We start from the raw sequence: 23300 nt of genomic DNA, 5'->3' as shown, positions 1-23300 counted from the left end.
CATTTCATTCTCTGTTATGTAATGGTTAATGCATTTAAAACCAGTAAAGTGATCTAAACAGGGGTCAGCCTTATCCCACTTTATCACCCACCTCAGTTAAACCCTTTGTGGTGCACTATATGGTAAACCTATTATTATAAAGGGGAAGTCTTTACTAAGGGCACTTCACCTTTGCCTGCAGTACGGACAACGTCATGGTTATGTGAGTGGGGCAGAATGATCGACCGTGAGGTGGCTTTAATCCAATCCAGATTAATCTGAAAGAACTCTGACCTCCTCAAGCATACTAATCACCCGATTTGAGAGAGCGCCATTTTTAATCTGGGGTCCCTTCCGCTGGCTTGGATACTTAAGGGATATCCAAATGAACTTGGCGGAAATCCATGGAAAATCCTCTTGACCTTTATTTAGAGTTGGAGTTATTTAGAGCTCTTTACTGCGTGGGCAGACCATGTGGCCATATACTCGGTTTAGGGTCATGTTTATGTAGCGAACGTAATATGGTTGCTAGCAGAGCCTTGAACAATGTCCTCACCTGAAGTAACTGTATTTACTTTGAACTTGGACGCCATTTTTTGTCCCTGTTGAGTGAGTCCCTGTTTATTCCCCTCTCTCTCTCAGGGGTGTGGTGGCCATCAACTCCACCCTGAGCTTTGAGCTGCAGCCTGAGGAAGAACATGAGGACGAGGAGGGGGCAGAGGAGAGTGGAGGGGAGGAGGAGGAGGGGATGCACCTGCTCTACTCTACCAGACCTCTGGAGAGGGGTAGTGTTGGGGGCTGTGGGGTGTCCCATACACCTGTACCCCCAATCCACATCCCACCACAAGTCCCACACAGGGTGAGAGGGGCTGGAAGCACAATCACATGTTTGTTTATCCTGGGATTGGAACTACTGACGTTTTTGCCACTGCTGGAAATTGTCGACATCGTAGTGTACATTGGCCCGAATATCTTTTGTTTACACTTTGCTTTTTTGCAGAGTAAGAGGGACATTCTCTCAGAGACCAAGTACATAGAGCTTGTGCTTGTAGCTGATCACAAAGAGGTAATGTACCATAAAGCTAATGTACGACAATGCCGCCTAGTGTAAGCGAGGCACTGACATAGCTGCACTTTGAAGAGACCCCAGTACATTTAGACCAATCCCATCATGTTCTGCCTCTATTGTCCTAACCAATAACTGTTATTGTTTACAGTACCGTAACTACCAGAAAATCAACAAGACTATCATCTATCGAATGCTGGATGTGGCCAACCAAGTAGACTGGGTATGTAACCTAATATTAAAGTTGTCTCATTTTCACCTCATTTAACACCTGATTTACTTGACAAAAGCCACATCTCAGTAAGTGGTCCAGGTAAGTCTTCCTCTTCTATCGTCTACTGCTTCTCTATTGTTCCTCAAGCAAGCAGGAGGCCGACGATATCGTGTATTCCCAACAGACCAAGTCTTTGAATGCCCTACTCCTTGAAGTTTGCAGGTGTCTAAAAAACATTATCTTGCGAAAAACAAATGTTTTCACCCTTTAGTGTGTGTACTTTACTGTATTTATACTTGGGATATCGCTTTTCAAAAGTTAAATTAAATTGCTTGAGGATGTCTTACACCCAGTTTATTAGGTACAGCATCCCGTTCATGAAAATGGTTCGCTCCTACAGACAGTGTGTCACGTGGCTGTGGCTTGCTGTATAAAGCAGGCAGACTGGCATCAAGGCATTCAGTTACTGTTCGGTTGAACGTTAGAAGGGGCAAAAAGAGCGAACTTAGCGACCTTGAGCGTGGTGTGATTGTCAGTGCCAGGCGCGTTGGATCCAGTATCTCATAAATGGCTGGCCTCCTGGGTTTTTCACACACGACAGTGTGTAGGATTTAAAGAGAATGGTGCCACAGACAAAAAACATCCAGTCAGCAGCAGTCCTGTGGGTGAAAACAGCTCGATGAGCGGTTAAAGGAGAATGACAAGAATCGTGCAGGCAAACAGGCAGGCCACAAACAGGCATATAATGGCGCAGGACGCCATCTCACACACAACTCGTCAATCCTTGTCACGGATGGGCTATTGCAGCAGACTACAACAACTCCTATCAGCTAAAAACAAGAAGAAGCGGCTCCAGTGGGCACGCTATCACCAACACTGGACAATTGAGGAGTGGAAAAACATTGCCGGGTCCAACTTAACCTGGTTCCTGTTGCGTCATGCTGACGGCAGAGTCTGTATTTGGCGTAGGCAGCATGAATCCATGGCACCGTCCTGCCTGGTGTCAACGGTACAGGCTGGTGGCAGTGGTGTAATGGTGTGGGAATGTTTTCCTGGCACACATTAGGTCCCTTGATACAAATTGAGCAACGTTTCCATGCCCCAAATAATTCAAGCTTTTCTGGAGCCAAAGGGAATCCTAAACTGGCCACTGTATATTTGTATTGGTTTGTCATGGTGGTCCTCATCTACCCCTCTAGTTCTACCGGCCGCTGAGTGTGCGTGTGGCTCTAACTGGGGTGGAGATCTGGAGTGACCAGGATAAGATCCAGGTTGACAAGAGTCCCTCAGACACTCTCAACCGCTTCCTGGAGTGGCGCACCAGAGAGCTGCTGCCCCGCCTGCGCCACGACAATGCTCAGCTCATTATGTGAGTAGTCAAATGGACTTGGTTGAAGTAATCGGTGCCTTTCTCACACCTGTACATTATGGAAGCAGATTCATCCCAAATACATGTGTATATACCAGTGGATGGCCTCTTTGTGAAAATAGACTAACTATAACTGTATGTGTTGATCTGTTCCAGGGGGGGCTCATTTGATGGAACTACAGTGGGAATGGCTTCTCAGTCTTCCATGTGCTCCAAGGACCGGTCAGGAGGGGTCAATGTGGTGAGTTAGTTAGCTTCAGTTAGGTTTATCAGTGGAGTAGAGGGGTAACTGCCCCACGGTGACAGTATGAGTCTGGTAGTTGACTGACTCTGTGTGTCTCCCTCTCCCTCTCTGTGTGCAGGATCACCTGGTCAGTGTACTGGGGGTGGCGTCCACCATTGCCCACGAGCTCGGGCACAATCTGGGCATGAATCACGACACGGCCGACCGGCGCTGCCAGTGTCAGAATGAACCACGCCTGGGAGGCTGCATCATGGAGCCATCTACTGGGTGAGGGGCTAGGGGGCTATGGTGGGCGAGGTTTGACGTGCATTACAGAAGCACCAGGCCATGCAAAGTCAATGATACAAAACAAAGGGTCAGTTATGTGCAGCTGTGATCCTCACTTGCCTTGTATTATGTTAATTATTAGGCACTTAATTTTAATGCACTTGTAAGAAGCTCTGGATAAGAGCATCCACTAAATGTCTTGTTCTCTTTGCACCTCTGTTCCAGGTTCATGCCAGGCCAGCTGTTCAGCAGCTGCAGTGCCAGAGACCTGTCCCTCAGCCTGCTCCATGGTGGTGGGATGTGCCTCTTCAACGTGCCCCAGCCTGAGAAACTGCTGGGGGGGCCACGCTGTGGAAACCTCTACGTGGAGAATGGAGAGGAGTGTGACTGCGGTCTGCTGGATGTATGTTGGACAGTAAATTTGATATTTTTAGGGAGGACAGCATAGCACACCATAGATGCAGGTTGAAGTTTATTTGGATGAATCTTGCCCTGGAAGCAGCACTGAGCGGTTTTCTCTAGATGGGCCAGCTGTTAAGTCAAAATTGTCTATATCATACAAAATTAATGAAAACAAAAATGTGCTTTTTGGTCTTAATTTAAGGTTAGGCATAAGGTTAGCAGTGTGGTTAGGGTTAAGGTTCGGGTTAGGTTTAAAATCTGATTTTATGACTTTGTGGATGTGCCAGCTACTGACCACTGTGCAGAGCTGCCTCCTGGACAAGATTCATCCCAATGACAAGATTCATCACCAACCTGCCACCATAGACGATAATTCAATTAACAGACTTTATGATTTAAGTCAGGGGTATTCAACCAGGGGGCCCGTGAAAATATATATATCAAATTTCACATTTTATTTTGTTATTTCAATGTTTATATTACTAACGTATGATGGGGGTCCCAGGGTCGCCAGTTTGCCTGGAAGGGGATCTCTGCGAAAGAAAAGGTTGAAGACCCCTAACTTAGGGTTTAGGATGAATTATTAAGTGTCTCTGTCTCTCTGGATGTCCAGGAGTGTAACGATCCCTGCTGCAACGCCACCACCTGTAAACTGGTTCCTGGGGCCCAGTGTTCCTCCGATGGCATCTGTTGTGACAACTGCAGGGTGGGCAAGCCTCTCTCCCTCTGTCTCCTTCACTGGACTCTTACTGACAGTCACTCATTCAACCCCATCACTGAACACGCTACTGAACACCTACATTTTAAATCAGCTTAGATCATTAGTCTCATATTTATTATAACTATAATTATATATGTTATAACTCTGATTGTTATGTTCTTGTCTATTACGGTTCTATATTTTGTCACGTATGTTTTATGTGGACACCAGGAAGAGTAGTTTCTGCATGTGCAATAGCTAATAGTGATCCTAATGAACTAAACTATTACATGATCTATCACAAGAAGCTGAACAAAGGTCCAAATCATAAACCCCTTTACTGATCTACTGTCTATTTTCTCTGTCTGACCAGCTGCGTACAGGTGGATGGATGTGTCGGCAGCCCCTGGGGGATTGTGACCTCCCAGAGCACTGCACCGGTACCTCTCCCTACTGCCCCCCCAACGTGTTCCTGCAGAACGGCGAGCCCTGCGAGGAAGGCTCCTCCTACTGCTACAGCGGTGTCTGCGCCAGCCTCAACACACAGTGCCAGATGTTGTGGGGACCTAGTGAGTTACACTATTGGTCAGATGTTCTGGACCCAATAACATTGGGATTGATACCACTGTGGGGAGCTAGTGGTTAGTTATTTTGACTTGTTTCAGTACTTTTACCAAGTACTGTAGAACCTCAAGAGATCTGAACTCAAGAGTTCTGGACTGACTGGTCAGCGGAACTGGAACTTCTAAAAGCAACAGAGAATACTTCCCTGGACAAAGGATTCCTATATATAATGTCACCACTAGTGTTTGATTGAAGAAACTGTTTTGGGGAGTTATTACATCATATCAAATCTTCATATGCCATATGTTGCAGAGATGGAGAATTAAGAATGGCTCATAAACTCAGGAGGCAGTGTTGTTCAGACACTTTTACTGTAGAATCTTTGAGACAATTAGGATTGTTTAAACTCCCTTTTCTTTTCAGATTCCACCAGCGCTCCGCCTGTCTGCTTTTCCTCCGTCAACAAACAGGGCAACAAATACGGAAACTGTGGCCAGATGGCGAACGGAACCTACATCCCCTGCCCTAGCAAGTAGGTACCACGTTCATTAAGGAACATCGTAGCAAAATGTTTTGCAACAGATTACAAATTAGCATATTTTATTGGTAAGTTCTTGTAGTCCCGCCCTGATTCAGTCCTTTTTCTTCCATATGTCTGACTGTTGCTCTGACTGTGTCTGACTTTTCAGAGATGTGCATTGTGGGAGGCTCCAGTGCCAGGGAGGCAACGACCGTCCGTTGCTAGGCACCAGCGCTGAGATCCTGACCACCAAAGTAAAATTTAACTACAGCGATTTTGTCTGCCGGGGAACCTACTTCCACCTTGGCGACGACGTCTCCGACCCTGCCATGGTGGCACAGGGCACCGCGTGTGGTCTTGGCAAGGTGGGCATCTCCTCAACTATAGAAATACAATGCAAAATACTTCTGTTTTTGTGGAACGGGTCATTTGACCCTTTGGAATAGGGAGGTTTGCTGTGTTATCTAAGCTTACATGCATATCTAAAATGACGATTGGTATTACTAACCATGTTGTGGTTCAGGCCTGTTGGAACCAGCGGTGTCAGGATGTGTCTTTGTTCGGCGTCGACGAGTGTCAGAGCAAATGCAACGGACACGGGGTGAGCAAGCCAGCTGCCTGTCTCCCCTTATATAAGTTATATTGTACAGCTCACAATGGACTGGCCCATACTGTTGTTGATGTTAAATTAATAATATGGCTCAATATCCTCTCTCTGACATTGCCAGGTGTGCAACAGCAATAAGAACTGCCACTGTGACGTGGGCTGGGCTCCTCCAGACTGTAGGTACACGGGCCATGGAGGCAGTGTGGACAGTGGCCCTGCAAGAGCACCTAGAGGTACCTCACCGTTCCTCTGTTAATGCACAACTTGACTGCACTCATAGATATACACTCCTTATCTTAATCAAATCCTTGAGAAATTGGGACACCGTATCAACAAAACTAGGATGAAATAAGTAACATGCACCCAGCTTTAATTCTATGTCTGCCATGTGATAACCAAGACCTCAATTTTTTCTGTATCTCCAGGATCTGACCCGGCACGTGTGGCCTTGCTGGTCATCTTCCTCTTCGTCCTGCCAGTGGTTCTCCTCTTCTTCGCCCTGCGTTTCCCCCGCTGTCACCGCAACCTGCCCTGCCTGGGCACTACCAGCCCCTTCCACAAGGGCACCGGACGCCAACAGAGCCGGTGAGAGCCCTGACCCAGGGGACACCAGCTGTGTTCACATATTAGTTACAATGTTTATATAGTATGTATATGTTTGCGCAGTGCAGAAAACCGCTATCAGTATGGACAGAATTTCGGCCATAGTGTTTTTTTAATAGCTATAATGGAATGAAAGGGGCTATAGCCAACTAGAGTATGTGCAAGTTTGAAACCTTGTGCATGTCCAATTATCTTGCACTTCATCAATCAATGGAGGTCTGAGTTAACTGTGTTTTTCACCACTCATAATTCAGTGGGGTCAGTGAGTCCCATAGTGAGAGTTGGGGCTTGGTGTTTGCCGTGGAACAGGCTAAAAGGTACTAAATGTTAAGGGTAGAGTAAAGCCATGGAATTAGTTTCTAGCTGCTCAGTTCTGGGGTGTCTCTTTACGACGAATCGTTACTGAAGTGCAACGTTAATGCTTAGTGTTCCATATAACACCCAAGAGTGTCTCTAGTTTGCAACAATATCTGTGAATGTTGGTCCATATTAAAATAACTCACTATAATCTAAAGAGAGAGAGAATTTGATTGATCAGTTTTAGTTCAACATATGTTTTTTGAGTAAACAGCTCAGATACTAGCGATGCACTTTAAGTAGGATGTAACGACCAACTAAATGCTACGAAGGCTTTGGGAAACTCACCCCAGTTTAGTTCCCCATTTCTTCAATGTTTTAGATAAGACTCCTTTAGAGCCGGTTTCGTGGATAGTGATGGTGACCATTCTGTAGAGTCTCAGTTCTATAAGCTTATTTTGAGTGTTACTTCTGTCAACCTCATTTCTACTTATACTGTACCACTGCAATCACCTCTGACTCTTCAGAACTGATTATTCCCCAAGGTTGTAATATCATGTATATTAACCAGTGTATTGTAATCAAACACCCATTCTTTGAGGGCTGGACCAGTGTTATAGAGAAACATAATTCTTAACTCTTATGACAGTGCTCAGCTTACTATTTGTAACGCTTCAGCACCCCCATTATTGAAATTGTGGTATGACCTTTATGGTAATGTGTTAGTGTGTTAATATGTGCTGTCTCCCAGGACCCCGGCCACCGAGCGAGTGGATGCTCGTAACGGGGAACAGGTCCAACCTCTGAGGTACCACTGGAGCCGCCAGAGTGACATCCAAATGACCCCGTCGCTGCCTTCTGAAAAGGTACCACGATGACCCAGCCTGGCCTTCCCTGACTGTCACTCAAATAGTTTTTCCACCTACACTGTTCCTATGTGCCCTTATTACAGGTACATGGAATCGATAACACTGACTTTGTTGTAATAATATTAGCCATTTAGCAGACGTCAATCTCTCTGAGTTGACCCACATGAAAAAATACTACAGTTTACTATAGAATACTATAGTACATACTATAGAATTCTGTAGTAAACTGTATAATAGGGATTAACATGGGTAATCGAGATCCCTTGACTGACCCATGAATACACATTTCCCGAAAAGATTAAATGACAACACCTGGAAAATTACAAAAATGCTCCCCAATGTTGGCACTAATGCAATTCCACAAAATACACAACATGCGCAGCATCAGATTAGCAAAATATTTAATAGCGCATTATCCAAACAGGTTGTCGCATGGTAGCCTTTAGTGTAGCGTATTTACTTCACACAAAGTTGCCATAAATTCAAAGTACACTCGTAATTGCCACTGCTGGAATGCACACGCGACCCGAATGCAGTTAATGAACCCTACAGGAAAACCCTACAGTATAGCCTATAAAACATGTGCCTCTTTGAGCTGTCATTGACTCTTCAGTGACTCATCAGACAGTCACAAATTTAATAGGCCTATGCACAATTTATTACATAGTCATCTCTGTCACAGGCATGAAGTCTATGGGTAGGGATGAGGGGAAATTATATATTCTCCTGTCCTAAAGCCTAGGCTATTTTCTAATCCAAAACCCTGACTCCTGTCTTGCATGAACATTCCTAACTTTATTCTGTAATCCATAGGTTGTATTATCAAAGCACGTCTCTCGCCTATGCATGTCAAAATACCGCTATAACATCTTCTCTGCGCTGTCTCTTTGATATTTAAACTATTTCCACTCTTCATCTCCCTGTTATTCTTGAGCTGATCTGCTATCCGTATGATCATTAACTCGATTTTTGCCAAAAAGAGGAGACATTCTGTCATTCGTTGAAGGTTATCTAGCAAGCTTAGCAACTTTGGTCATTTGACTTTTTTGTTTGACTGTCGTTACAAAGTTTGAATGATTCAAGAACTCTATACTCTGGGCGCGCTCTGTGTCTAGATGGCTTTCCGCTGAAATTTGCTGAATTAATTGAGGAACGTAAGGCTCAGAATTTATGAACGGCCTGTTTCGCAATTCACAACAATGTCATTGGCGATCAAAGACAGTTACTCTATCATTACTAAATATCAGTTTAATTTTCTCTGAAATCTTTACTCTCTTATTTGTGGAGAACCCTGGCATAGTGACCATATCTTGGTTTTAAACTCTTTAAATGGGCACATCTGATTTTTTTGCTATTTACCAGAACGTTCAGTATAAATATGAATTATTCCCAGTATTGAAACTTGTATGGAAAATATGAATCCCTACTGTTGAATACTATGCTACACACTGTAGTATCCCTCGATCGTGTAGTGTTTACTATATAATTTTGTAGTATGCTGTAGAATACTGTACTACACACTGGTATTCCCCTCTATTGTGTAGTGCTTACTATATAATTCTGTAGTGTACTATAGAATACTATACTACACACTGTAGTATACCTTAATCATGTGTAGTAGTTACTATAGAATTTCTACCTACAGGTTATGGAAATGTTTTAGTATTTGTCCAGTAAGATTCCTCAAGGACAAAGCCACCAATTCTATGTCAAAGATAATAAAACTAAAACACTATAGTAAATACTATAGTATTTTAGGCTTGGGCAGTATACCGTATACTGGGGTATTTAGAAATAGCCACAGGATGGTTTTTCAATACTGTCAATATCTTTGAAACTATTTATTTGAATTTTTTTATACATTTGAATATTTGTAGCTAATTTTGTAAGTAAGGTACCTGCAGTCAACTTGTGTAATACGTTAGGAGATAAAGAAGATTGCGTTCTTCATTTCACCTGTCACATTATTTTTCATTATGAAGTTTACTGGTAGTCACTAATCACATTGTGTTTGTTTACAAGCACACAATGACTAGAGACTGGAACCTTGTGAGTCACACACTGTTGCGCGGCACACGCCAGGTGATCTAGTTACAGTATGGAATTCATAACTAAATGTTTGACAGCTAGATATCTTATAACTATTAAGTTAACTGTCTAAAATATGCTCAAAACTCTGTAGTTGGGCATTTGGTTTGCTAATTTAGTAGCTAGTTATCTATTAGCCAGCAGATCCAAGCCGCTTGCTTATAGCTGCACTAGGGTCAAACAGCATTCCTGTGTAGATTAAAATGTACCTCAATCCAGGGATGAGAAATGTATTGTACTCCTAATTGTCCCATTGTCTTCACGGTGTAACAGTTGGGATAATGGGACAATTCGGAGTACAACGCATTTCTCATCCCTGGATTGAGGTACGTTTTCTGAGCCATATCTTGCACTGACTCCGTGGTGTCTTAATATACACAGGAATGCTGTCTGAACCTAGTGCAGCTGTAAGTCGGCGGGTAGAATTATCTGGCTGGCTGATTATCTAGCTAAGTGGTTAGCTTCTTGCAAAATCAGTATTGCTAACCTTTGGATTACAGAGGCTCAATGGAGTTTGAAAATAGCACCCCTTCTGTTCAGTGCCGGTATTACAGAATATCCCAGGATGGCACAAGGTCGGTATGACAATCTGGATACCGCCGAAGTGGAAGTTCTAACTATAGAAATACTACTGCATTTATACTATAGTAAATTGTAAATACTACAGTCATGTCCACAAAAACACTACAGTGAATACAATAGTATATAAATATAGTAATACTACAGTATTTACAGTGCCTTCAGAAAGTATTCAGACTCCTTGACTTTTTCCACATTTTGTTAGGTTACAGCCTTATTCTAAAATGTATGAAATTGTTTCTTTCCCTCATCAATCTACACACATACACACACACCCCATAATGACATTTTTGCTCATTTATAAAATAAACTGAAACATCATATTTACTTAAGTATTCAGACCCTTTACTCAGTACTTTGTTGAAGCACCTTTGGCACGATTACAGCCTCAAGACTTTTTGGGAATTGTTTAAGCTACAAGCTTGGCACACCTGCATTTGGGGAGTTTCTCCTATTCTTCTCTGCAGATCCTCACAAGCTCTGTCAGGTTGGATGAGGAGCGTTGCTGCACAGCTTTTTTCTGGTCTCTCCAGAGATGTTCGATCGGGTTCAAGTCCAGGCTCTGGCTTGGCCACTCTTTGGTTGGGTCGTGTTTCAGAGACTTGTCCCAAAGCCACTCCTGTATTGTCTTGGCTGTGTGCTTAGGGTCGTTGTCCTGTTGGAAGGTGAACCTTCGCCCCCGGTCTGAGAACCTGCTTCAGAGCGCTCAGGACTTCATCAAGGGATCTCTGTACTTTTATCTCACCAATTTTGTGGTATCCAATTGGTAGTTAGTCTTGTCTCATTGTCTACAACTCCCATACGGACTCTGGAGAGGCAAAGGTCGAGAGCCATGCATCCTCGGGAACACGACCCAACCAAGCCGCACTGCTTCTTGACACATTGCCAGCTTAACCTGGAAGACAGCCACACCAATGTGTTGGAGAAAACACTGTACACCTTGAAACCGTGTCAGCGTCCATACGCCCGGCCCGCCACAGGCGTCACTAAAGGGACAAGGATATCCCTGCCGGCCAAACCCTCCCCTAACCCGGACTTGAACCAGGATCTCTAGTGGCACAGCTAGCAACTGCGATGCAGTGCCTTAGACCATTGCACCACTCGGGTGGCCCTCTGTACTTTGCTCCCTTCATCTTAGCCTCGATCCTGACTAGTCTCCCAGTCTCTGCCACTGAAAAACATCCCCACAGCATGATGCTGCCACCACCATGCTTCACCGTAGGGATGATGCCAGGTTTCCTCCAGACGTGACACTTTGCATTCAGGCCAAAGAGTTCAATCTTGGTTTCATCAGACCAATTTGTTTCTCATGATCTCAGAATCCTTTAGGTGCCTTTTGGCGAACTCCAAGCTGGCTGTCATGTGCCTTTTTACTGAGGAGTGACTTCCGTCTGGCCACTCTACCATAAAGGCCTGATTTGGTGGAGGGCTGTATAAATGGTTGTCCTTCTAGAAGGTTCTTCCATATCGACAGAGGAACTCTGGAGCGCTGTCAGAGTGACCATCGGGTTTTTGGTCACCTCCCTGACCAAGACCCTTCTCCCCCGATTGCTCAGTTTGGCCGGGCGGCCAGCTCAAGGAAGAGTCTTGGTGGTTCCAAACTTCTTCCATTTAAGGATGATGGAGGCCACTGTGTTCTTGGGGACCTTCAATGCTGCAGAATGTTTTGGTACCCTTCCACAGATCTGTGCCTCGACACAATCCTGTCTCGGAGCTCTACGGACAATTCCTTCGACCTCATGGCTTGGTTTTTGCACTGACATGCCCGGTCAACTGTGGGACCTTATATAGAGAGGTGTGTGCCTTTCCAAATCATGTCCAATCAATTGAATTTACCACAGGTGGACTCCAATCAAGTTGTAGAAACATCTCAAGGATGATCAATGGAAACAGGATGCACTCGAGCTCAATTTCGAGTCTCATGGCAATGGGTCTGAATAATTATGTAAATTAGGTATTTCTGTTTTGCATTTTTGTTGGCTCCAATGCTTCCCATAGTTGTCAAGTTGGCTTGATATCCTTTGGATGATGGACCATTCTTGATGCTTTGTCACTGTGGGCTATTGTGTGTAGATTGCTGAGGATTTATTTAAATTTAATCCACTGTAGAATAAGGCTGTAACGTAACAAAATGTGGAAAAAGTCAATGGGTCTGAATACTTTCCGAAGGCACTGTATACTATTGTATTTGTTTCATGTGGGGAGCTATGTAAGATTTGCCTGAATAAGGGGAGCATAAAGAAAATTTTAAAAAGCATCTAACACATTAACAAGGTCTACGTGTAACTACACTGAACAAAAATATAAACACAACATGCAACAGTTTCAAAGATTTTACTGAGTTACAGTTCATATAAGGAAATCATTTTAACATTTTAGAGAAATAAGCTTTTTGTGTGTATGGGATATTTCTGGGATCTTTTATTTCGGCTCATGAAACATGGGACCAACACTTTACGTGTTGTGTTTATATTTTTGTTCAGCATATGTTCAAGAAACCAATTCATATTTTCTCAATCTGAGTTGTATATGTTCTGCTTAAGTCTAATAACTAATTTACCCCCCAATGCATGTTTCCATTGGCTGTCAAAACCCTTTGCCTCCTGTTTTCTCCTATCAGGTTCAGGACAGACCTGCTCCGCCTACTAAGCCACTTCCTCCTGACCCTGTCTTAAAACAAGCCCAGGTAACCTGGCCTAGGCCTGTGAGGTGATGGGTAGCTTGAAAAATGCTTGTGTGTGCAATGCAATGAGATGAAATCTCTAACTTATCATTATTTATCTATAAGAATTCTCATGTTTTCTAGAACTAACATTCTGTCTTTATAATAGTTGCAGTATTATAGCGAAGTCGTGTTTGTTCCTCTACTTTTTCCAAATATTCATCATTAGATAAGAAGGAAACGGCCAGCCCCCACCAAGCCCCTGCCCCCCGACCCCAGCCCCCCTAACAACCAGGTACAGTCAGAGGTTGCCATTAATGACGAGGTCTTCGTCCATATGTAGTAATAGTTGTAGTTGTTTTTGTTCAGAGCTGTGGTTCCAAAATTGATTCTCAAGCAATCACCCTTTTTGTATCTGTTTAGAGGGCCATGCCATCACACTGTTTCTTTAAAATGATTCTATGAGGGGGCCTCCTGAGTGGCGCAGCGGTCTAAGGCACTGCAACGCAGTGCTTGAGGCGTCACTACAGACCCGGGTTTGATCCCAGGCTGTGTCGCAGCCGGTCGCGACCGGGAGACCCATGAGTTGGAAAACAATTGGCCCAGCATCGTTAGGGGAGGGTTTAGCCAGCCAGGATCTATTTGTCCCATCATGCTCTTGTGGCACGCTGACTTCAGTCGTCAGTACTGTGTTTTTTCCAACAAATTTGGTGTGGCTGGCTTCCGAGTTAAGGGAGCAGTGTGTCAAGAAGCAGTGCGGCTTGGCAGGGTAGTGTTTCGGAGGACGCATGGCTCTCGACCTTCGCCTCTCCCGAGTCCGTACGGGAGTTGCAGCAATGGGACAAGACTGTAACTACCAATTGGATATCACGAAATTGGGGTAAAAAAAACAACATTAAAAAATATATATTCTATGAGGATATGACATGTCAGTCTGAATGGAAACCTGCATGTACAGGGTGACTTAAAAATTGATGTTGAAAACCAACCACAGCATTACTTTGATTACTTAGCATTACTTACTGGCATGGGGGGGAGCATGTTCCTCCTAGTAAGCGCCAACAGTAGCCGCAGTGTCTAATGCTTAACAGGGGTTTAATTTGGACAAGATTAACTCTCCTGTTTAGATGTGTAAATCTGTCACTTAGCAAAAGAACCCTCCACATGAGCGAACTCTATCCCCAGCTTAGATCTGGAAGAGTAGCCTATGTGCTGAGACACAATGATTGAACTAGTTGACAAAAACCGTGGCTCCACACACCAGAGTTGTTAATCTCTTTATTTACAATCACTTTTGTAAATTGTGTGTCGAATCTTCTGTGATGATGCCTACAAAACACGGTAGGCATTATTACATAACATTCAAATCTTGAGCTACATAGTTAATTAGCTGACGCTCTAGAATCAATGTACACTGAGTGTACAAAACATTAGGAACAACTTCCTAATTTTGAGTTGCAACCCTTTTTGCCCTCAGAACAGCCTTGAATCGTCGGGGCATAGACTCTCCAAGGTGTTGAAAGTGTTCCACAGGGATGCTGACCAATGTTGACTCCAATGCTTCCCGCAGTTGTGTCAAGTTGGCTTGAGTGGGTGGTGGACCATTCTTCATACTCTCAGGAAACTGTTGAGCGTGAAAAACTCAGCAGTGTTGCAGTTATCGACCCACTCAAACTGGTGTGCCTGGCACCTACTACCCTGTTCAAAGGCACTTAAATATTTTGTCTTTCCCATTCACCCTCTGAATGACACACATACACAGTTCATGTCCCAAGGCTTAAAAATCCTTCTTTAACCTGTCGCCTCCCCTTCATCTACTGTATGTGGATTTAACAGGTGACATCAATAAGGGATCATAGTTTTCACCTAGATGCACCTGGTCAATCTGTCATGGAAAGAGCAGGTGTTCCTAATGTTTTGTACACTCAGTGTATATTCCCTACCACTCTTCCTCAAAAAGTATCTTATAGTCATTGGTCAAGTTGCTGATTTCTAACGTTTGGTCAGTGTGGGTAAATTCATCTCATCTGTATGGCATTGAGTAGCACTGGTGTCGATCATCTTTCCCTCTTATCATCTACTTCCATGATTGGAATCTGTCTTGTCAATAGTAACGTAATGGATACTATTCCATTACTTTAGAGTGCATTTGTTACCTGCATGGAACTGAGCATGATGGCGAATGAATAGAGGTAGCTGTCTCATCTCTGTGGTTTGCTAATAGAAATTATTTGGGTCTTTGACATCTCATTGCATGAGAATTCATCTGACGTTTGTTGTTTTTATCATACAAAAAGCGAATGTTTGAGTATTGTGACTACTCTGGAGTCTCATTCAGTTAGAATAGCTGAATAGTCCCTTTCCTTTGGTTGGTCTCTTCACCCCTCTCTCTCATTCTCTCCATCTATTCCTTCTGTTTTCCTTCCGTTATTCTAGCCATCGTTGAGTCGGCCGGCTCCTCCCACCAAGCCTCTACCCCCTGACCCTGTGCTAACAGGCAGCCAGGTACCAGAGTAGCATGTAGACATGGCTGCATGTGGGCATTGGGTCTGATTGGTTGATTTATGTGATAAGTGGGGTGGGTTGGTTAATTGATTGTGGAGGGATTTAATGGTTGATTGTGTGGTTAATTGATGAGTCTGTAGTTGATTGGTTGATTCGATGGATTTAATTATTTGAGACAATGAATCTAATCACACTAATCAAGCTTAGTTCAGAATTGTATTTTATTGCTGAATTTACAGTTATGTGCAAATGCAGATAAAAAAGTACTTCATATTCACTCCCTTAGACAGAAGTGGAAGTGGCTCTAAAAAGTTGGTTACAAAAGAATGCATAGCTAATCTATGGCTATAGCTAATGGCAATGTTAGTAACTATTTGAAAAGAAAAAAATATTTAGGTGAAATTTGCATTTTTAACTGCATTTTATTGGTGTTGATACTTAATTTGCATATTAAACCATGCTTAATATATTGGTGTAGTGTAAATACACTCACTGGTACAGCACCCCGTTCACGAAAAGGGATCGCTTCTACAGACAGCGTGGCCGTGGCTTTCCATATAAAACAGGCATCGAGACATTCAGTTACTGTTTGATTGAAGGTTAGAATGGACAAAATAAGTGGCCTAAGCAACTTTGAGCGTGGTATGATCGTCGGTGCCAGGCGCACCGGATCCAGTATCTTAGAAACGGACGCCTTCCTGGGCTTTTCACACGAGTGTCTAGGGTTTACTGAAAATGTTGTGACAAACAAAACATCCAGTCTGCGGCAGTCATGTGGGCAAAAAAAGCTTGTTGATGAGAGAGGTCGAAGGAGAGTGGCAAGAATCGTGTAAGCTAACAGGTGGGCCACAAACAGACAAATGGCACAGTACAACAGTGGTGTGTAGAATAGCATCTCGGAATGCAAAACTCGTCGGTCCTTGTCACGGATGGGCTAATGCAGCAGACGACCACACTGGGTTCTACTCCTATCAGCTAAAAATAGCAAGAAGCGGCTCCAGTGGGCACGCTATCACCAACACTGAACAATCAAGGAGTGAAAAAACATTGCCTGGCGTGACCTACGCAGTCCCAGACCTTAACCCAATAGTGCATTTTCGGGATGAGATGGAACAGGCTGTTCGCAGCATGAATATACCACCGTCCAATAAGCAGCAACTGCATGATGCCATCGCGTCAGCATGGACCAACCTCCTTGTGGAACATTTCTGACACCTTGTGGAATGCCCAGAATAATTCAGGTTCTTCTGGAGGCAAAGGGGGGTCCAACCCTCTACTAGATGTGTGTACCTAATAAACTGGCCGGTGAGTGTAGTTTGCATCGTCCATGTACAATCAGGCAACCTTCAACACATCAATATCAGCAAGTCTCATAAATTATTTCTAGTACTATTGGCAGAACAGTTAACTAAACCAAAAGTTAATCAATTAAATCTACTTTTGGTCTAGAGCAGGGATGGGCAACTCCAGTCCTCGGCGGCCATAGTGGTCACACTAGTTCCTCATCCCTAGCAAACACCGCTGATTTAAACTAATTGCGTTTTTAAACTGAAGATCATTAGTTGATCATTGGAGTCGTATGTTAGCTGTGGCTGGGGCAAAAGTGACAGTAATCAGGCCCCCAAGGAATGAAGTTGGTCTAGAGCCCTCAATCTTCAATTGTCTTGTCTCTGTTACCTAAACTCTATGTGACGAGACGGCTATAATCAACAAAAATCATCCTGTGTCACACCTGGATTGTATTATATGTTTCTATTGTATTTTCTTCAGGCCCTTGTACCACCCAAAAAACCACCAGCCTCCAGGAAGTCCTTGCCTTCGGACCCCCCGTCACATCCCACCCATCCTGGGTACACTGCATCTGGTGCCCCCGTGCAACATGGAGGGAGTATAACTTCAGTTCCTCCTGTTGCAGCCATCCCTTCCAGGTACTTCAGTGGCTGTATTGTTCGGCTAAGTTGATGAATGTATAGATGTCAGATGAATGGGCAGATAGAGACATACAGTTGGTGTTGTACAGTATTGTAACAAAAGCTGGAGGTGACCTTCTTTTCTATCTTTCTATATCCCTCTCTCTCTCACATAGACGTGCCCCTTTACCTCCAGTACGGACGTCACAACCCAGAAAACCTAACTCGACACCTCTGATTTAACCACCAAAGACCCACAAAACCACTAGGATTCTCTTAAACCGGACAGCACAAATTGCACTGATTCAGCCAGGAGTTTTATTATGGAGACCCTTATAGGACGGCTCAGAACCCAGAAGTCTCCAAACGAAGGCTGCGTTTCACTCTCCCTGCCCCCCTTAACTATTTCCTGTTGTCTTCCTACTGAGAGACTGACAGGTTCCTTGGTTGGTTACCTGCCATGTTGGGACAGACTGGGACTCCGAGCAAAGCAGAGAAAGTCTGGAATGTTCAGTCGGGTTGATCCGTTGGCCATTGAGAAACTGAATGGATGTAGTTAAGTATCCGTCAAAGATGTAACACTTCCTGAAAACTGTCTGGCTTTTGACATTAACTGACAATTACAAAAACGGATGTCTACACAGAGGATAAGCTCAATGAAGATTAAAGGTAGGCCCAGTACTGGTTTTATGGCACTAGCACATTTGAATATGCTCTGTGATGCTTCAGAATAGCTTATTACTCTTCAAATTATAGGTTGAAGCCCAAGTCATCCTCCCAATCTGACTGTGGCCACCATTTTTCAGTATTTTATTTTAAGTGACTTGGCTAATGCAGGCCTCAGGAAACAAGTCCTGACCACCTCTTGGTCTCTTTCTGGAATAAAGAAGCATATCAACACTTTCATTCACCGCAATGATTTCTTTGATCTCCATCACAATGGTGTCATTGAGGGGGAGGACCTTGCATGCAACCCTCTGACTAACCCTTGAGATGAAATGAGAATAGTGTCACAGAAACTTTAGTTCTTGATTGCAGAGCTGTACAACTGTAAATACCATAGAATTGGAACTTGCCTACTAGTTTTAATTCTACAATAACGACTATTTAAAAGCCGAAGAGATGGATCTCTGGAGAAGTGAGGGGGGAAGTAGATTGAACTTTGTGAAACGCGAGGCCACTTCTCGAAGACTGACCTACGTTCTGACAGATCGGTTGCCTTTTTTGTACCTTTGGTGATCAGTTGTGCCGCACCAGTTTTGGCCGAAATGAGTTAAGTACACTCCTAGAATGTCTTTACATATTCAGGTGAATTAAAACCAAGCCATGGCATTCACTTCTTAAACTGGGGAAACGCACAGACTGAATGTACGAAAAAAACTATAGGCTCACACTTTACATTAAGTCACAGCAATGCCATGTAGTTACACCAAATATCATTTTCTCTGTCTTATTTCATGTAACTAGATTGGTAATTAATGTCAAACATTTTTTGTCACTTATCCTTTTAGTGCAATTCAAGCATTGTTATGTTCCTTCTCTGCAGTTTGAGTAACTACATGGTATAAGGGCAACTTAATATAAAGTGTTATGATGGTCTGAAATAAACCACAATATAAGTATTACTACTCCTGAAGTGGTGGGCCACCTGTACAGGGGCTGTACGTCGACAGGCAACAGTATTGCTTTTGCCTGCATGTCATGAAAGTATATTTCATTTCTAGTGAATGATTGTTGTTTTCTATGTCAAAACGTATATGTTTGTCTTCTATTTAATATTGGTCAAAGTGATGAATTCCAAGCCTTATGAGTTTTAAGTTAATAACATACTCTTATGAAGACCAAGTGGTTGAATTTGAAAGCACCCCAACGGCAACATGGCTAACTGTGTTTATACAGCAAATAGATGTTTTTGTGTATCAATGATGGCTTATTTAGTCAAAGAGAACGGCTAGCAGGTATGATAATTGAAATTGGTAACTGATACTCTTCATCCTGATTTGAAATCTTCCAATACTTCTTGGTCATTTGGATAAATGAGTACTGGTATGCAATATACACTGCTCAAAAAAATAAAGGGAACACTAAAATAACACATCCTAGATCTGAATGAATGAACTATTCTTATTAAATACTTTTTTCTTTACATAGTTGAATGTGCTGACAACAAAATCACACAAAAATTATCAATGGAAATCAAATTTATCAACCCATGGAGGTCTGGATTTGGAGTCACACTCAAAATTAAAGTGGAAAACCACACTACAGGCTGATCCAACTTTGATGTAATGTCCTTAAAACAAGTCAAAATGAGGCTCAGTAGTGTGTGTGGCCTCCACGTGCCTGTATGACCTCCCTACAACGCCTGGGCATGCTCCTGATGAGGTGGCGGATGGTCTCCTGAGGGATCTCCTCCCAGACCTGGACTAAAGCATCCGCCAACTCCTGGACAGTCTGTGGTGCAACGTGGCGTTGGTGGATGGAGCGAGACATGATGTCCCAGATGTGCTCAATTGGATTCAGGTCTGGGGAACGGGCGGGCCAGTCCATAGCATCAATGCCTTACTCTTGCAGGAACTGCTGACACACTCCAGCCACATGAGGTCTAGCATTGTCTTGCATTAGGAGGAACCCAGGGCCAACCGCACCAGCATATGGTCTCACAAGTGGTCTGAGGATCTCATCTCGGTACCTAATGGCAGTCAGGCTACTTCTGGCGAGCCCATTGAGGGCTGTGCGGCCCCCCAAAGAAATGCCACCCCACACCATGACTGACCCACCGCCAAACCGGTCATGCTGGAGGATGTTGCAGGCAGCAGAACGTTCTCCACGGCGTCTCCAGACTGTCACGCTTGTCACATGTGCTCAGTGTGAACCTGCTTTCATCTGTGAAGAGCACAGGGCGCCAGTGGCGAATTTGCCAACCTTGGTGTTCTCTGGCAAATGCCAAACGTCCTGCACGGTGTTGGGCTGTAAGCACAACCCCCACCTGTGGACGTCGGGCCCTCCTACCACCCTCATGGAGTCTGTTTCTGACCGTTTGAGCAGACACATGCACATTTGTGGCCTGCTGGAGGTCATTTTGCAGGGCTCTGGCAGTGCTCCTCCTGCTCCTCCTTGCACAAAGGCGGAGGTAGCGGTCCTGCTGCTGGGTTGTTGCCCTCCTACGGCCTCCTCCACGTCTCCTGATGTACTGGCCTGTCCTGGTAGCGCCTCCATGCTCTGGACACTACGCGGACAGACACAGCAAACCTTCTTGCCACAGCTCGCATTGATGTGCCATCCTGGATGAGCTGCACTACCTGAGCCACTTGTGTCGGTTGTAGACTCCGTCTCATGCTACCACTAGAGTGAAAGCACCGCCAGCATTCAAAAGTGACCAAAACATCAGCCAGGAAGCTTAGGAACTGAGAAGTGGTCTGTGGTCACCACCTGCAGAACCACTCCTTTATTGGGGGTGTCTTGCTAATTGCCTATAATTTCCACCTGTTGTCTATTCCATTTGCACAACAGCATGTGAAATTTATTGTCAATCAGTGTTGCTTCCTAAGTGGACAGTTTGATTTCACAGAAGTGTGATTGACTTGGAGTTACATTGTGTTGTTTAAGTGTTCCCTTTATTTTTTTGAGCAGTGTACATTACAAGTATTTCAGATCATTTGACTGTTAATTATTTTTGATGAATTACTAAAGTTGTCAAGGTTGATTATGAAAACCTCTAAATTGCGCAGGCATGCACATGTGATTATGCCTTCCGTCGGTCCATTTGATTTAGAATTTGTAAATGTCCTTTTTTGACCTTCTACTGACAATGATCTGTTCCAATGTTCTGAACACACTCTCCTTTTGGTTCTATTCATATGTCTTACATGTCTAATACGTCTGATTATCAGTATGAGAACACTCAGATGTAACATGAATTGTTACGAATTTTGCTCAATGCAATTATGGGATTGTCTTTTCAGGAGACTGTTCTACTTTGACCTCTGTCTGCAGTTTTCCTACTATCTCAATTGAGACGTTCACTGCTGCTGAGGGAAATAAAACAGACTGTGGAAAAGTGACTGGGTTTGTTGGCTGCTTAATGTTCCTCTTTTGTATTAACCTTTTGTGCTGACTTACCCTTCCACACAGGGATATCACAGCACTGGGTGTGCAACTAAGTTGAAACAAGACAGGGTGCTTGGGAAGGAGGAAGGGGTTCACTGGATGATGATGAGGATAATAGCTTGCATGCCAATTTGATCTAATACATTGAAATGCTTGCCTACAGTATTCTTCATCTCTGTTGTTGCTCGTGTCAACCCTTTTGGATCCATAAGTGTAGGTTTAGATGAAATGTCAAGACTGCACTACGCACCATTCACCCTTCCTTGCACACAGTTGTAGAAAGTGTGTTGTTCAAAACCTATGCTTGTGTCCTTAACACTAGAAAAACCAGGCCTCGAGGGACCCCACTTTGAGCCAATGAGCGGTCATTTTGACTGCAGTGTAATAAATATATGCTATCGGAAAAATTCGAATTTGTGTTTATGAAGGCCTTGGGTAACGTTAGAATACGGAAATTAGTTTTTCCTCTTTAAACTGCTTATAACACATTCTGTTCATGATATCGAAATGCTAACAACGTGTGAACTACTTATTTAGGAATAGTCAAAGACAGAGGGGGGGACTTACCTTAAAAATGGCAGAGATATTTACATTTTAAATGAATAAACAGTTAAAATGACTGCCTCTGTGCTTCTAGTGTTAATGCAGGAATATTTTGACAATCTTATTTAGAAAATATAGGTCTGCCAACCTCTGCCCAATGCATTTCCTCCCACAGAGGTGAGGTGATTGGTTGTCTTGGTCCACATTTCAGCCTACTCCATCCGTCCCCTGTACCCCGTCCTACTTCCCAATGACATTGACAGTAACCACAAGTGGGTTATTAGTGTAATTTTGTCAAAAAATGATTTCACCTAATTTTACATTGTGTCATAAAGAGCACATGTTAAGATGGTGCCGAAGAGGATGACATGCTCCTAACCAATTGACCCGCTCCGTTTTCGTTTACGTCATTTACCAGAGCGACTTACAGGAGCAATTAGGGTTATGTGCCTTGCTCAAGGACACCATTACCGATTGTTCACCTAGTTGGCTCGGGGATTCAAACCAGCAGCCTTTTGGTTACTGGCCCAAGGCTCTTAGCAAGTAGCCTGGCGGTTGACTTTTGTTTTTCCACCCACCACAAAACACCAGAAATGTCCAAAAAGAGTAGAACCAGCTCACATTTTTATGCTATGATTTGACTATTAAAGCCCTCTACAGACTAAGCCCTGTCTAAGCCAGGAGGGGGGGGGTCTACTAAGCTAATATATGACATTTGTTTTAAGAAGGTCATACCAAGGATCCTTTAGATATTTGATTTTGAATTTTAAGACTCCTTGAAGTATCACAAAAAAGAATGAACAACTTATTTGATGTATTCAGACCCTTTACTCAGTACTGAGGTCCTGAGCACTCTAGAGCATGTTTTCATTAAGGATCTCTCGAGACTCTCTGAGACTAGTCACCTTTACCTCAATTTTGACTAGTCTCCCAGTCCCTGCTGCTGAAAAACATCCACACAGCATGATGCTGCCACCACCATGCTTCACCGTAGGGATGGTGGCAGGTTTCCTCCAGACGTGACACTTGGCATTCAGGCCAAAGAGTTCAATCTTGGTTTCATCAGACCAATTTGTTTCTCATGGTCTGAGAATCTTTTAGGTGCCTTTTGGCAAACTCCAAGCTGGCTGTCATGTGCCTTTTTACTGAGGAGTGGCCTCCGTCTGGCCACTCTACCATAAAGGCCTGATTGATGGAGGGCT

At 43.7% G+C, this 23300-nt stretch overlaps 1 protein-coding gene across 1 annotated transcript in view; it reads left to right on the top strand.

Annotated features, from left to right (window-relative positions):
* The window catches only part of LOC139564281 (disintegrin and metalloproteinase domain-containing protein 15-like), a 30368-nt gene extending 8859 nt beyond the window's left edge, over positions 1–21509 (top strand). Inside the window, exons 6-22 of the mRNA XM_071383674.1 lie at positions 622–838; positions 980–1045; positions 1197–1268; positions 2459–2628; positions 2785–2869; positions 2991–3139; positions 3365–3542; positions 4155–4247; positions 4615–4810; positions 5229–5337; positions 5495–5690; positions 5849–5926; positions 6054–6165; positions 6358–6517; positions 7584–7698; positions 17306–17463; positions 17622–21509. Coding sequence (XP_071239775.1) covers positions 622–838; positions 980–1045; positions 1197–1268; positions 2459–2628; positions 2785–2869; positions 2991–3139; positions 3365–3542; positions 4155–4247; positions 4615–4810; positions 5229–5337; positions 5495–5690; positions 5849–5926; positions 6054–6165; positions 6358–6517; positions 7584–7698; positions 17306–17463; positions 17622–17688 — 2221 coding nt within the window. The 3' untranslated portion in view covers positions 17689–21509. The remainder of the gene's footprint in view (positions 1–621; positions 839–979; positions 1046–1196; positions 1269–2458; positions 2629–2784; positions 2870–2990; positions 3140–3364; positions 3543–4154; positions 4248–4614; positions 4811–5228; positions 5338–5494; positions 5691–5848; positions 5927–6053; positions 6166–6357; positions 6518–7583; positions 7699–17305; positions 17464–17621) is intronic.
* Positions 21510–23300: the final 1791 nt, after the last annotated feature.

The sequence above is a fragment of the Salvelinus alpinus genome, chromosome 35 (assembly GCF_045679555.1).
Source record: "Salvelinus alpinus chromosome 35, SLU_Salpinus.1, whole genome shotgun sequence".
Taxonomy (NCBI): domain Eukaryota; kingdom Metazoa; phylum Chordata; class Actinopteri; order Salmoniformes; family Salmonidae; genus Salvelinus; species Salvelinus alpinus.
This window is presented reverse-complemented; position numbering and strand designations above follow the sequence as displayed.